Below are 16,208 nucleotides of genomic sequence, written 5' to 3'. Positions count from 1 at the left end.
GGCATCGTGGGCAGGGTTAGGCATTGTACTTGGATGTCTTCTTGGAACTGTAAGTAAATGAGAAGATACGGTGAGCAACAGCACCCTCTCTTGTCCCGGAGTGGTGACCTTACCTTAACAGAGCCGGGAAGACGATCCCCAGATACGCTATCATGATAAAGTTAATAAAGATTATAAAAGATGCAATGACTAATGTTTACAAGTTATACCCGGTGGTATCTGGAAAGAAACTTTAATGATTGACTTTGTCTTGGTCTTTGATCAGACCTTCTCTCTTTATTTAGTGTTCTATAAATCATTCTTTGGCAATGTAACTTTGGCCAAGCATTTTAATGATTCATGTTTTGAGAGGTGTCATTTGGTTAGTTTCAGATCTTTTGGCTACTAATCCTTTTGACTTTCCCTTCTGTCTCATCTTCAGGTTCACACCCCAAGCTAAAATTCTTCAACATAAGTTCAGGCAGAACAGATGAATGATGTCACGGGCACCATTTTTTGGTAAAGCATGTGGGATCAGAACTTGCACTTCAGCTCATTCCTTAACAGGAGAAGACTGCATTTTTGCAAACCAAATTAGGGTTAGGAAGAAAGGTACTGGTTTAGCAGCCAAAGAGAAAATGATTACTGTTGGTTCCAGTTGCTGATTCTATCAAAGAAAGAGGGAAGCATCTTAAGTTTGGAGATAAGAGTTCTCTAGCTTTAAGTGATAACTATAGTGAAATTTTGTATTTACTGTACATGAAGGGAAAGAACAGGTACTTAACCTGAAATTGTTTAGCTCAGGCAACTCTGCCAAGAGAAATGTGGGTATCATGGTCTACTGTTATTGAAAAGATTAACAACAACCTGCATTAGCGTTATTTTAGCCTTGACCAAGAGCATTGACTATAGACTACACTTTGACATATACACTTAACCCAATTCGGAGTCATGAGCAGCAGGTCCCTGTCCCAGCCAGAATGGATAGAAATCAAACTTGAATTGGATGACAGTTCGTGTGGGAACAAATGGCTACAACCTTAAACATTTTTGCTTTTAACGTTTACTGTGTATTGCTGGCTGCTTAAAATAAAAAATGTGGTGCTTTCAATTTAAAAAAAAAACAAGAACTTATAGTCTAATTTGATGGTTCTCAAAATGGGGGTACATAAGGGAAATTCTGGGAGGGCACTTCTAAAGTGTCTGAACTCTTCATGTAGTGGCATGCAGGGCATCAGTAGCACCTTGTCTCACTTTAACTGTTTTATTTTGACCACTTGTAAATGGTGTTGTTACATTCATTATAGACATCCATCCATTCTCTAACCCACTGAATCCGAACACAGGGTCACGGGGGTCTGCTGGAGCCAATCCCAGCCATCACAGGGCACAAGGCAGGAACCAATCCTGGGCAGGGTGCCAACCCACCGCAGGACACACACAAACACAATTTAGAATCACCAATCCACCTAACCTGCATGTCTTTGGACTGTGGGAGGAAACCCACGCAGACACAGGGAGAACATGCAAACTCCACGCAGGGAGGACCTGGGAAGCAAACCCGGGTCTCCTTAACTGCGAGGCAGCAGCGCTACCACTGCACCACCGTGCCGCCCTCATTATAGACATTCATTCTTACAACAATCCTTGTATGTATTCAGTAATGAAAATGAAACAGTTTGTCATGCTAAACGAACAAAAAAAAATTAAGAGAAAGATTATATGACAAAAATCTAATAGATTGGTGGGAGTGATTTGTTCAAGAAGATGATAACACCACATGCACTTCAGAAGAGGATACCCACCTGAAGCTAACCCTGTCCAGGCCCGGCTAGTGTTTAGATGGGAGACCAACCAGGACAAGCTTAGGTTGCTGCTGGAAGAGGTGTTGGGGAGGCCAGCAGGGGGTATTACCCTGTGGTCTGAATGTGGATCCTAATGCCCCAGTGCAATGACGGGGATGCTGTGCTTAAATATGGCACCCTCCTTTGGATGAGATGTAAAACCGAGGTCCTGACTCTCTTTTGTCATTAACGATACCAGGGTATATCCCGATGTCCTGATTAAACTGCCCATCACAGCCTGGTCATTCTGGCCTCCTAGTCATGCCCTGTCTCTAATTGGGTATTTCTCTCAGCACTTCACCACTGCACAGCGCCTGTGTGGTGAGGGTACTGCTGCAAAATGGCTGCATTTGCATCATTCCGACAGATGCTGCACATTGTGGTGGTGGTTGAAGTGGCTCCCCAATCACTATGAGAATCACTTTGAGAAGTGAGAAAAGCGCAACATAATTGTAAAAAATTATTATTATTATTATCTGTCTATATATAAAATCTAACACCTGTCTGTCTGTATGCCTGTCCATTTTCATGAGAGAACTACTTAACCCTAATTTTGTGACTTCTCTCATCACGCTAAGTATCATAGTTCACTTGTGGTACCGATGTATTTGCGCAAATCCGAGAGACATGCAGCGGGCTGAGGGGAGGGGGGCGGGGCTCTCCTCACTCACACACCAACCTCGGGGCGTACCTTACTGCTGCTTAGATAGCGAATGAGAGAACTACTTAACGGGTTTAGATCGGATTGTTTTCTATAATTTGCTTGAACATACTGGTTGGTTTTGTGACTTTTCTCATTGCGCTAAGACTCATAGTTCGCTTGCAGGAGCGATGTATTCACACTAATTTGAGACAGAGGCTGCGGGCTGAAGGAAAGAGGAAGCATGACGTCAGGAGTAGGGAGCCAGGCGGGGCCCGCCTCACTGTCCTGTTTCACTACTACATGGGAGAGCCACAAGGGATGACTAGTTAATAATAATATTAATAATAATAATAATAAAAATAATAATAATAATAAATATAAGGCAAAGTGCCAGCATTTATTGGAAAAGAACGTGAAGTGTAAACACCAAACTGACTTCCTGCACTATGGATTTACTTGCTTGCTTATTGAAGGTAAGCCCTTATATTCTGTGTGTTTTGTGCTCATAAATCCTCAGCCATGACAGTTTTAAACCTGTTAAACTTAAGAGACACTTAGAAAGAAGGCATCCCACACATGCTCAAAAGCAGAATGGTCTCGTCATAAAGACAGCAATTCACAGGGTCAGCAAGAAATCATATCTAAAGAAAGGAAAATTTACAATAAAGGATAAAGGGCGTACTTAATGGCCAAGTGCAGCTTGTCTCATACGATTAGAGAGAGCCCTGTTCATCCAGCTGCTACTGAAACAAGCAAAGTTATGCACAGTAATACGTTTTTTTTGCCAGCTTGAACAAACAATCCGAGGCTGTGATGAGGTTGTCTGACACATCGGTGACACGGCACAAGACATTGAAGGTCAGTTGATTGAAGGGGTCTTGCAGAATGAAACACTTGCACTCCAATTAGATGAATCACCTGATAAAAGCAGGTCTGCTCACTTACTTATCCAGTACTTGAGAGATACTGCTTTGATAAAGTCTGATTCACACTGTTGTTACAAGAAATAACATATAATAGGGACCCTCGTCAGATATGACCTTCATGTTTGAAGGTCTGTGAGAGAAAAAAAGTTTGAGAATGAGTGGTCTAACTGGACAGTTTGAGGTGAGTTTCTAAAATTAGTTATATGGTATTAATTTGGCTATCAAGTTGTTCCTCCCCTGAGTACCTTGTGTAATTTGCAAATTCACATGTGTTTGGTTTTATCTAGGCTCGAGTTTGACAATTTCTTTATTTCAATTCCATTTATGATATTGCTGTTATTTGCTTGATTGTTTTCATCCCATTACCTTGTGTTGTTTTAAAAACTGGGAACATGGGCTGGGGCCACCGAGATGTCACAGTCCAGAGTCACCCAACTGAGTGAATCTGGCACTGAACAGAGTGTTGCTACGTTCTCAGTGCTGTTTATTTAAAAGGCAGTTTTCATGCCTTAGAAGTGTGGATGGCCACCTCAAACATCACAAGAATGCTTCAGTGATCGAGACAAATTTTGTAGCCCTCATCCAATCTAAGAAGAAGGAAGGAAGAATAATTTTTTTCTTCCCAAGTGAATGTCTGTCTGAAATGATGGCCCTCTTTAAACCTTGATTCATATTTTTTCTTTACTTTTATTACTACATCTTACATGAATTGTGGAGTTTAATCGCACATTGTTAAAGCGTTGTGTCTCTACCTTAATTTAATCTACAGAGTGAGCCAAAAAAATGTATACACGCTTCAACAAAAGAAAATCCTCTATTAAAGTTGGGATATCTCTCATTATATTAAAAAAAGTTTTCCAGCATGTCCGCGTTATTCAGCCTTGACCACTCCCCTCCACACTGCTCACCCAATCATTACTCCTCCTGCGCACATCCTCACTGCATAGCACCCCGTGACGCTCTCAGGGCTGCTAACTCGCCCTTCAATGCAGTCGGTAATAATGGCTAAGGCAGAAAAGCAAATGATCTCTTTAAGAACGTCGAATTTTAGATCGCGATAGAAAAACAGCAGCATGAGCTGATAATGAACGTCAAAAAAAAAAAGAAAAGAAGAAAAAACAACTGCATATTATAAAAATCAAGAACAAAGAGAATTGTTCAATAAGAGAAAAAGAGAATATTCTAAATGATATGTGAACAGAAATGCATAAAAGCAACATTTATAGAATGCAAGTTAGAGGATAAAGTAATTCATAATATTGTTTTTGATGAGGCCTTAATGTAATTTCATTTTTTATTTACTTCTCATTACATTTTCCTTTTTTACTTTTACTTTTTACTATGTTTTATTATTCATTGGTATTTAAAATAGTAAAATACTCAAGTAACTGATTTTCTATCTATAATAACTAAGGATCAAACCATCTTCCTCCTGCGCCCTGCATACTCTTCTACATACCACCTCTTTAAATACAATCGCTTTCTCTAACAGAGGGGCACACTGACGCCCTTTGAGCGCCTCAACCACGAGATAGCAGGCGCTCAGCACCCACCCCAGGGAGTTGGCAAGTTAAGCAAGTTAAATTTATACAGATATTAAGGGGCAATTTTAAGTTTCTTTTGACTTCTGCATTTACAACACATGCTATAAATGGTTACCATGAGCGTCCAGACACTTCTGATTATGGTGAACTACTACTTGAACAACGTTGGGCAAAGTGTCCAGTGAGACTGATCCACATGTCGTTTCAATTTCTTCTCGAAGTGCAGCCAATGTAGCTGGTTTTCTACGATACACAGCATCCTTAAGAGTCCTTCATAGATAAAAGAACCGCAGTGTTACATCAGACAAGATGACGCACCACCACACTACCACCATGACAGCTTACCTTGATAAGAATTTGCCAGGACAATGGACAATAGATAGGACGAAGAGGTGCAGCTGAGCTTCCTTCATGCTGTCCTGAAACATGCGCATCAATCTCACTGGACACTTTGGCTAACATTGCTCAAGAAGTAGTTCACTGTAATCAGAAGTGTCTGGATGCTTATGGTACCCAATTTGAGCACCTTTTGTAAATGTAGAAGTCAAAAGTTACTTAAATTCATCTCTTGCCGTCTGTATGAATTTAATATCACAACTTTAATGCAGTGTTTTTTTTTTTTTGTTAAAGTGTGTATATAATTTTTTGGCTCCCTTTGTATTTCCCTTACGGAGCTCAAGTTCAGTTCTTGAATAATCTTTTCTTCTCCATCTTGTTCTTTTGGCCTATTTTCCCTGACCCATGAAAATTGTGCACCTCCTTCAGTTGAGACTGAGGGCCATGTTGTGGGGAGTGCAACTCCATTAATGGACGTGGTTAGTACAGCTAAGAGCTGAGGATACCAGAACTACCCATGGATGGGGCACCAGTCCATTGCAGAACACCCTCACACACAGCCATTTATATGGGGCCAATTCTATCCTTATCCATATGCATGCAGCAGCAGAAACATAAAAACAAGGATGCAGACTCACAGGACAAATAATACAGCTCATCAGTCAATTGATACGTTAATAAAAACAAATCAATAATAAATATAAAATTAATAAATGTATACTGTCCATATATTTCAAAATGGTATTTCGAAATGAATGAATGAGTGTCCCAGAAGGAAACATTGAATTGCCTGATAGCAGTGGGCAGAAAAGACCCCCAGAGGTGCTACTTAGAACACCCTGCTGGAATGAGCCTGTGGCTAAAAGTGCTTCAAAAGAGAACCTCCTGGATGGGATGGAGAGGATTTTTCATGACGGCATCCAATTTTAGTGTCATCCTATTTTCCATAACAGCTTCCAGTTTGTCCAAGGTTTGCCCTGTGATGGAGCTGGTTTTCCTGATAAGTTTGTTCAGCATTGTGCTTCTTTTGAGCTCAAGTTGCTTCCCCAGGAAATCACAGCGTTCAACACCACACTGGCTGCTATGGACTGATAGATAATTTCCAATAGCTAGCTGCACAAATCAAAAGACCTGAGTCTCCTTATCAAGTTCAGTCTGCTCTGGCTTTTCTTATACATCGCCACTGTGTTGTCTGACCAGTCCAGTTTGTTGTTTATATGGACCCCTAGGTACCATTTCTGCATCTTTCTCCTGAATAGTGACTGGTCTCAGAGGCTCCTTGGCATGCCTGAAGTCCACCATAAGCTCTTTTGTCTTGCTGATGTTGAGTTTCATGTTCTTGTCCTTGCACCACAAGACAATGTCCTCCACAACCTTCTTGAACTCTGACTTGTCTTCATTAGTAATGCAGCCTATGATGGATGTTCATCTGAAAATTCCTGTAAATGGCAAGTGCTGGTATGGTACTGGAAGTCTGTTGTTGTAGAGGGGAAAACAGGAGACAGGACAAGAAATGAACCATCTCTTCATGGGATACCAGCCCATCATAGAACACACTCATTCACGGAGCAGAAAATAATGGGATGCATCATACAGATGTATCATAATGAACCCATTGTTGCTCCCTACAGCCCTTTGCCTCTTTAGAAATCTTGAATCCAGCTATGCCAATGCCCTTTTATAGTCTGTACCACACTGGTTCAAAAGCATTAAGAATTTGGGTCAAGGTAGACCCGGAATGATAAATCACTCTGTTTAACTGCTGGCGTTGGCTTTTCCTGTCCACGGTGCCTTCCCCAAGTCGGGAATAAGCTCTTAAAAAAATCAATCTCAAGGCTGCCCTTGGTGTGAAGGACGCTGTCTGTCAGTAAACAGAGGAGAGCAGCTGGCACTGAATAGGTGCGAGAGGTTTTGTGAAGTGACTTTTAGATTTATAGCTAATCCAGGCCAGGAAAGAGTTTCACGTTAAACAAATGTGGAGAAGCTAATTTAAAAAGAAAATGAAAGAATGAGCGCACTTCAGTTCAAATGGCATGTTATGATGCCTGTAAGTGTTGTGCCTAGGGCCGGTGCACTAAATAATGCCATCTGAAGCAAGCCAAATTTTTGCTGCCCCATTCTTAATTAGACATTAGATAATACACATAATCCATATATAATATGTATTGTGATACAGTCTTCACAACACTGTACTCTCACAATACAGTGTATAATGGTAAATATGAACACAATTCTAAATAAATAAATGTTATTTTGAAAAGAAAATAATTTTTTTAGTTTTCAAACAATGAAACACACAAAATTTTGGACCTACCATCAGACTGAAGCATCCCGTGTGTTCTACAGCTTTCTAGGGAGTGCTGTTCGGAGCTGGGCACCCCGTGACATAGGCTATGAAAACAGGCCATGAGGATCAAGAGGTCTGGCGTTTGCAGCGGTAGCAGGTGATGTTGAATTGCAACCTGTGTGAGGAGGACTTCAGATGGATAACCGGAGCTGAAGGGAGGAGACAAAGTACTGTGTGCTGAGGAGCAAAAAAAGGAAACAGGAGTCAGGAGACCTGATGATTCATGTGTTGGAAAAAACATTGCAAAGAGGAGGCCACAAGTAGTCTGGTGTGCATCTGAAAAATGGCTGGTGAGGGGACAACACAACTAACTTGAATTGGCATAATATCCTGAGGGACAGGGTCTGGGTCATGTGTATGCTCATCTTGGCCTATCTAAGATGGCAGGAGCCAAAATCATACAATCCCTGTCCCATTACAGGTATTAACAACCATAACGTATTTGGCGATGGGTGTTTTTTGCCATGAACTGGCTGAACAGTCAGGAACCTCACAGGCATCCCCGAGCTGTGTTATGCCATCTGTATGGGATATCATAATTAAGAAGCTACCCAGTGTGACCAGTAGGGGCATTGCAGCACTCCAAACACAACTGCACAGACAACAAGCATTTATTATACAAAAATATCTTGAAAAAGGTTTCAACAAAGACATGATAGTAATGAAATTCTTCTCTCCCTTTTTCCACACCTCCCAGGCAAACTTTGTCTTCTTCCATTTGACTCCAACTTCCCTGGATGAGGTCGAGTGGCTTCTTTTTTATTAGACCCTGGGGTACTTCCGGTGCCAGGGCATAGAATGATGGAAGTACTTTCAGGTCATTCGAAAGTCCCAAAAAGTAGGGATTGTGAATCCCTTCAGCTCCCTCTGGCAGTCCCCATGGAACCCAACAGGGCTGCCTCATGGGACTACAAGTTCCAGCATGCCCTGCGGGTGTCCATGTAGGATCCTAACCCAAGGAGGTTGCCACCTAAGATAATGGGGGAGAAAATATTTATCCATGCTTATCTTCCCCAGTCCTTCCATTGTGCCTCCCAGCCAGGTAAGGGTCCTTATTGAATCATCGCTGGGATGCCAATCTCTGTATGCCATCCATTACACCAGATGCATCCAATTTCTGTATGGTTAAGGCTGAGTGGGCTGAAATCTAAAGATAATTTGTAGCAATGTAATTGGCACAATTGACAACACACATGGTGTGATAAATGTAACATCACAAAATGAATTTGCTTTTGTACACTTTCAGTTAATATACAACTAATACTGTATGTGATGCTCAAATGTGTCTGAATTACACTGTTGTGAGGTGGCCCAGCTGAAACCAGAATTCCTTTATTTTAGCAAATAATAGTTTGGTAAGCAGACTTCAGGGTAATGCTGTGAATGATGGTTCCCTTCTTGGTAACGCTGATATTGCTTTTTATAGCCAACACTAACTGTGCTACCCTTCTAAGATGGGATGAAATCGAAGTAATCAACGTAGACCTCAGCATTAACGTTTGCAGTGCACCATATAATGCGTATGTCTCTGTTATATGCCATTTGGTGTGGAATTTACAAAAGCAGTGTTAATGTTTGTGATGTGCCATCTGTTGAAATGACAAATGAAATGCATTTTATTGCTAAAAATGTTTGTGAGGCACCATTTTTTGAAATGACAGAGAGATAGTAGCCAGGCTGACACACAGACAGAGACACAGACACTTATCCTTTTATTAGGGTGGCTAGACACTAAGACAGTTAACAGTAAGTGTATGCATTAGGTGTTATTACCAACACTGAAGACTGCTATATTGAGTGGACATACCTGTGATATGATTTATTCAAGATCATTGAAATATAACTGATGTGTCATTGAAATGCACAATGAAACAACATTTTCTGTTCACTTCATTGCCTTGGTGTCACTAAAATGTCAACACCAAAAAAGTCTGTGTAGGACACTTCAAGCTTGCGTTTTCTAAATGCCAACTTTTGCATAAGAATTGGCATGTATTTTACACGATGCCTCTGGCCTTTTATACTAAATGTCCTTTTAAAGACAAGCCCTTTTTCTTTATCTAGGCATAATACCCATTGTTGACTTGGCAAAGTCTTTTACTGCGTCAGGTTGTGTGATTGATTTTCTTTTTCCAGGTCACCCAGAACAGAAACATTAGATAACATCCCTACCTCTTTTCCTTTATTTTAACCTGCATACTTACAGCTGTGTGGTCACCTTTATCAACATTTTAAAATTTTGATCCAAGAAGGGTATATTTCATTATTAACAGTATTTGTGTGGAACATATTAAGGCAACAAAAATATGATTTGTGAGCTCTATTGCCTTTGACTATGAAAAGGACAAATATGTGAATCCGTCCATCTATTTTCTAATCTGATTCATGTAAGTCAGAGCTGCAGTGACCTATCACAATACCACTGGGCAACAGTTAAGCACGGGGCACATTCACACTTAGGGTGTACTCACACTAGCAATTCATTCTGTGCCTGTTTGTCTGCATGTAGCTTCCCCAAAGTCCAGTTTGTTTGACTAGTGTGATCGCTCTGTGCCAGGCCAACCGTACCTTGGAATAGAAGAATTTGAGAACAATGTGATCTCTAAACGTGCTCGAGTATGATGATGTGACAAGTTAGACAGTGCAATTCTCCTTTCATTTGATACCATCTGAGTTAAAAACAGGTTTTTATTCTCACAGATGGACGTGAATTGTAGCTGGCAAGAAAAGCTGAAAATTCCTTCCTGAACACCATTTGTCTCCGTAAAAATCTTCTCGTAAGTGCAGCGCGATTAACAGCAAAACACTGTGCTGCACACTCAATAAATCTAAGAGGAAAGAGCGTTATCCTGACCTACATGACTTCAAAAAATAAAGAAACAAAATAAGTAAAAGCATTTTGACATGCATGCTGTCATTCCGTGTTCGGATCTTGGTTTGACTTTAGACAAAGTTGCATGGGGATGACAAAAACGTGCCCAGGCCAGTGTGAATGCAGGCCAGTGTGGGAGCAGGGAAGGGGGATAATTGCGCTCAGGCACGGTACAGAACAAACGTACCTAGTGTGAGTGCAACCTTAGCCACTGTGGACCATTCTATAGACACCAGTAAATTAAAGTTGCATGGCTTTGGGATGAAAACTGGAATCCCCAGTAAAAAAAAAACAAAATCCACAAATACAGAGCGGACATCCAAACTTCACAGAGGTAGTGGCTGGTTAGGGATTTGAGCAGGCAATGGTAATAACTGAGGTGCCTTCGAATTATTAAGAAATAAAATCCAACCTTCTATAGGCCATGCCGCAGGGGCACATTCAGCTTTGTGCCACTCTCTACCTGGAACTTTAGCCCAAATATTTGGCTTTGTTATGCCTTCATACCTACGACCTTAACACGTGCCTTTGCTTCATTGCATACACTCTTTATATTCATGGGTGGACACCCTGCTGTCTCTCTGCTCTTGTAACAGTTGTGTACAGTATTTGGTGGTGAGATAGGCCTGACATTAAATGGTGCTACACACTAAAAGAGTTTCTGATCAGAATACAATGCATTTAACTGTTCTTTTGTTTTCCTCCCTAGTTTGCTTTTCACAAAGGCTAAGATTGAAGCACAACTGAAGGGTCCTGATGTAGCACTGGCCACCTGCAGACAGATGCTGACCTTCTGGCAGACATCCTTCAACTTGACTCACTCCAGGTATTCATGGGTTCTCCCAAATGTCACCCCCCTGTTACATAACTGATCTATCACAGAAGTAACTTCTTATTTTATTTGTCTGTTGTCCCCGTTTGTGTCACATTTAAAAGCATCTGTCCTTTTTGGAGCAAAGTTCTTGTGTAATATTTTGAAATGTATAAAATGTTTTAATCTAATCCCACGTTACTCAGAGGAGTGTTTTGTTTTTTTTTTGTTTTCAGCATGATAAGATTTTAGATTATTTAAGCCTATGGCTATCACAGTGTCAAAGAATGTGGTGGCACAGTACTTAGCATGGTAGCATGTTTGCTTTAAATCCCACATCAGCCATTCTCTTTGCACAATGTCTCCATTGTCTGTATTGGTCACTCCAGTTTTCCTCCCATGTCTCATCAGTGTTAGGCTAATCAGTGATTTCAAACTGATCTTGTGCATGCATGTGACGGTCAATGGCAACTAAAATTTCATTTTTAGTCATTTACACAGAAGTACTCAGCTATGCAATAGGTTCTGTGTCTAGCTGGGATTTGTTCACAGTTGGCCAACTAAGGGGCATGGAAGACAGTCAAAAAGTAAAATGGGCTCTCATGTTGGTTGATATTAGATGCTAAGAAAACTATGCCCAAACCTAAAGAAGATCCAGGGTGCTCAACTCTTTCTTGGCCTGTGACAGCCTAGGAGTTTCCCTCTTGGAGATACAAAAGTCTGTGTCGTCTGACATACTCTAGCTGGGATGTCCTGTGCATTTTTTCTCCTTTGCCACTCTCCCATAAGGCTATGGCAGTTGAATCTTGCAGGCAGCAGTTGTTCTCTGGAAAGTCTCTCCGTTCTGAACAAATCCATCCATCCATCCATTATCCAACCCGCTATACCCTAACTATAGGGTCACGGGGGTCTGCTGCAGCCAATCCCAGCCAACTCAGGGTGCAAGGCAGGAAACAAACCCCAGGCAGAGCGCCAGCCCACCGCAGGGTCTGAACAAATGTTCTTTTGTCTTCATTGTGTAGGTTAGGCTGCATTACTGACTCACCACAAGCTGGACCTTCCAGCATTTCCACTGTAGCCTACTGAAACCTCAGACAGGTGACCTCCATTGAACTAATTATGGGACTTCTAAAACCAATTCCCTGCACCAGTGAGGGTTTAGGTGTGTCAATGTAAAGGGGATTAATGCTTTTGAAATCAATTATTTTGTATTTTATATTTATACTTATTTTAAATCTCTTTGCAGAGTGCCATGTTCACTTTGACATTAAAGAGTATTTTACTTTGGATCAATGTCAAAAAGCCAGATTCTGTCCCCTCTTATTCAATGTTCTATGACAATAAAATGTGCACGCTTCCAAGGGGTGAATACTTTTTCTTGGCACTGTACATTATGGACAATCTCACATGGGACTTCAGGGATGGCAGCCACCAACAGATAGAGGCCTCACCTGGTGTATGGTTCAGAATCAGATTAGGTTTTCCCAAGTGGTGTGTGAACATTAGAACTGACAAGAACAGGCCATTCAGTCCAGCAAGCTCATCCATTCTATTCACTTAAAATCTGCACGGTATCATCAAGTAGAGATTTCAAAGTCATTAAAGTCCTACTCACCACCTCACTACTTGGTAATTTATTCAACATGTCTATAGTTATAAAGGAGTATTCATAGACTGGGGTTTAAAAGGTCCTTCTGGCCAAAAGACATCTTGGAGTCAGGTCTGAAGTTGTTTGTAGGAGCTCAGATGGTGGGCGGAGGAGAGGATGGGGTTTGTGAAGGAGGTTATTTGGAGTATTGCATTGTGTAGTACATTGTAGCCAAGTGTGTTAGGTACTCCACCTTGATAATGATGTGAATACAAATTAGGTAGGCCAATGGAGCAGCAGGTTATTTGTTTTCCACATGTTTATTTGTGTATTGCTTTCTCCTTATTAATATTTCTTCCTTGTGTGGTTACTTTTATAGTTAAACCACAAATGTTATGTTTCTGTGGTTTCTTTGGTCCTACTCTTGATGTCTGGCCCAACTCAAGAGTGTCCTCAACTGACCAGAGCATATAAATGTAATAAGGTGAGTGTGGTCAAATCAGTGCATTGCTGCCAACAAGAAAGAGTGCAGTGAGACAAGGACAGGGCCCAGCATGGCACTAACAAAAGTGAATGAAGCATGAGCTGACACCAGCAATGCATATTAACATGTCAGCATGAAAGCAATATCACCACCAGAAAGAAGGATGAGATATTTATTTAAAAAGTGTCCCTTTTTACATAAGCAGCCAGAAGAATATTCTTTCACCAGTAGACCTGAGTCCAGTTTCATACTGTGAATGGTCTCCAAAGGTATAAAGCTATAAGACTTTCATATTACATTCTTGACCCCAGCAATGATACTGATGAATATTTTTAAGGTAACCACTTGGTGAGTTCTATAGGACACTCTCTGGAAGTGACCCTCAACTTTGGAACCAAAAGGACATTAATATGAAGGTTCAACTGGTGGGAGGAAGATAGGCCAGGGTTGAGACAGAGAGAAGGGGCATGCAAATGAGAATATTTTGGAGTTAGTCTGGTCAAATAAGTGAGCCGTGCCACCAAAGGTCCAAAGACGGTTTAGAACGTACTTGTGATTTGCATTTTTGTTTAATTTTTTTGTCTTTCCTGAAAACAATGCAGGGAGTCTGAATTTGGCATTAGTTTGCATCCAGAAAGCATTTTTGTTTATTTTGGCCATCACCATTATGTGAAGTAATTGCTAGGTAAATGTCCTGGAGGGTGAGTGACTTCGACTTTATGGGGCTGTGGGTAGAAAGGTCACAATGAATATTTCCTATAAATCCAAATTTACAGAGAAATGTCAATAGCAAGTATATGTGTTATGAGTCGATTCTAGTGCAGTGACTTTTAACTACAAATAAGGGTTCTGTCTCTGGTTTTGATGCTTGTGTTACTGACTTCTTGGTATGAATCTTGCCCATTTTCTCATTTCACGTCTTAACATCTGGTCTTTGTCGAAAACTGTTGCCGTGTTTCCCATTCAAGGCAGTACACTGTAAGAGTTATGTTCAGATTTGTTTTTTGTTTGGTGTACTTAGTTATCGTGTGCTTATTTCCTGCATGTTTCTCTCCCTAGTGTTATTGTGCAGTGAAGGTGCCATTTTTCTTTACTTCTTGGTCATCTAGGAGTTATTTTGGGTGCTACCATCTCTCTTTTTCCTCAAAGAGTGCAGTAAATATCTGGGGTTCAGAGTGACTTGTCTTAACTTCAGAAATTAAAGTTTCAGTGCAGTCTGATGACTCTGGAGGAGCCTCTACTCATCATTCTGTTGTCAGCAGACACTTATTCTCTTCGAAAGATGTCATGTCTGATTTTGGAAACATGGTGTGGAGGGGTGGGCTTATTAAGAATTACCACATGCATAACTTGGCAGCCATCACTTCACGCGAGTGTGTAATTTATTGTTCATTTTCAACATTTCAGTGAGGTGGATGATGGCAGCAGTGTTGCAGAAGCCTCTCCTTTGAGCAGGAAGCCCAGCGGATTACATCTGACCCTCCCAGAATTCCAAGACCCAGAGACTGGTGAGGCTTACACAATAAAACGTGGGACATCTACTGACTAGTTGGGTGGGGTTCTTTGTGTCATAATGACTGCTTGACAGCAGCGTGCCAGTGTGTCAGTATTCATTAAAGCAGGGCATGGCTTCCTGAATCATCTTCAGGGTAGGGTGTTGTTAGATAATAATAGAGAAAAGCTGCATGTCTCATGTTTTATTCCATCTGTGTCAGATACTGTTTAAATCCCTTACACATATAAAATAGTGTCACTTAAACAAATCTGGGCCTAACATTTATATGCAACAATCATTATCCGTAATCGAGCTTGGCGCATGTGTGTCAGGAGGCGGGGTCCACCATTTGTCTTCCCCCTGTATTTTTCGTTTTACAAATTTCATTTCTGAACATTTCTTTCTTTGTGGAGAAATTGCTGTGCCACTGCTGTGCTAAGTGCCCTCTTAGCAGCAGATAATGGAGATCTGCACTCAAAGATGTTTCCATTACAGTAACACAACCAGGCAGGCTGCTTTTCCTGGCTCATCTAAAACCTTCGACAGACCATCCAGCAGGCGGCTCACTGATGTCTACAAAGCTGAAAGGCACTGAACTAACTGGCCAGTGTGTTGAGTGGCACAACCCAAAGACACACGTTAAACCTTTCTGGAATGTTTGCCAGTGACACAATTCTGAAGTTCATCCATTTGTGTAAATGCTATTTGCTCAGCCTGATTCCTTGAAATCATTAAGGAACTGATTAAACTCATTTTTGGTTTTGCTATTATTTATTTTTTCTAGAATATTTTACATTTAATTAATAATATACATTTTACATCTATATAGCGCTTAACTCACTACTCAAAGCACTTAACATAAGAAGTGTGAGGTGCCACTTCAACCACCACCAAAGTGCAGCATCACATGGATAATGCAATGGCTGCTATTTTGCGCCAGTGCACTCACCACACGTTACCTATTAGGTGGTTAAGGGGTGAGGGGCGTAGCCAACTGGAATCAGAATGACCACGTTTCCACGTTCAAATCGCGATGTATAAAACCTAAACTTGGCGTAAAGCCACGCACATTTCCATGGTACCTCATTGCTGTATATCATAAGTCCTCCGCTCGGTTTTGCAGACTGGCGGCACCCAGAATCAAAGCAGTGTTATGTGGTTAATTTTTCTTTTTCAAATCCACATTACTGATGCGGCTTTATAAATACACTGAAATTAACCGCATATTGCTTATTAGTTTAATGCATCTGATTGTAATTACCTGTAACAATATAATGGTCCACGGAATGGCCAAACTATTCCAAATACTATAACTGCTTTAGCGTTGTTACTCTCACTG

At 41.0% G+C, this 16,208-nt stretch overlaps 1 protein-coding gene across 2 annotated transcripts in view; it reads left to right on the top strand.

The window, feature by feature from the left end:
* ttc7a (tetratricopeptide repeat domain 7A) overlaps positions 1–16,208 on the top strand; it is a 450,183-nt gene that overhangs the window by 290,910 nt on the left and 143,065 nt on the right. For both annotated transcript variants that reach the window (XM_039737925.1, XM_039737924.1), the window contains 2 exons: positions 11,201–11,317; positions 14,782–14,882. In XM_039737925.1, coding sequence (XP_039593859.1) covers positions 11,201–11,317; positions 14,782–14,882 — 218 coding nt within the window. The remainder of the gene's footprint in view (positions 1–11,200; positions 11,318–14,781; positions 14,883–16,208) is intronic.

The sequence above is a fragment of the Polypterus senegalus genome, chromosome 16 (assembly GCF_016835505.1).
Source record: "Polypterus senegalus isolate Bchr_013 chromosome 16, ASM1683550v1, whole genome shotgun sequence".
In the NCBI taxonomy this organism is placed as follows: Eukaryota; Metazoa; Chordata; class Cladistia; order Polypteriformes; family Polypteridae; genus Polypterus; species Polypterus senegalus.
The sequence above is the reverse complement of the archived record's forward strand: the minus strand, read 5'-3'. Positions and strand labels throughout refer to the sequence as shown.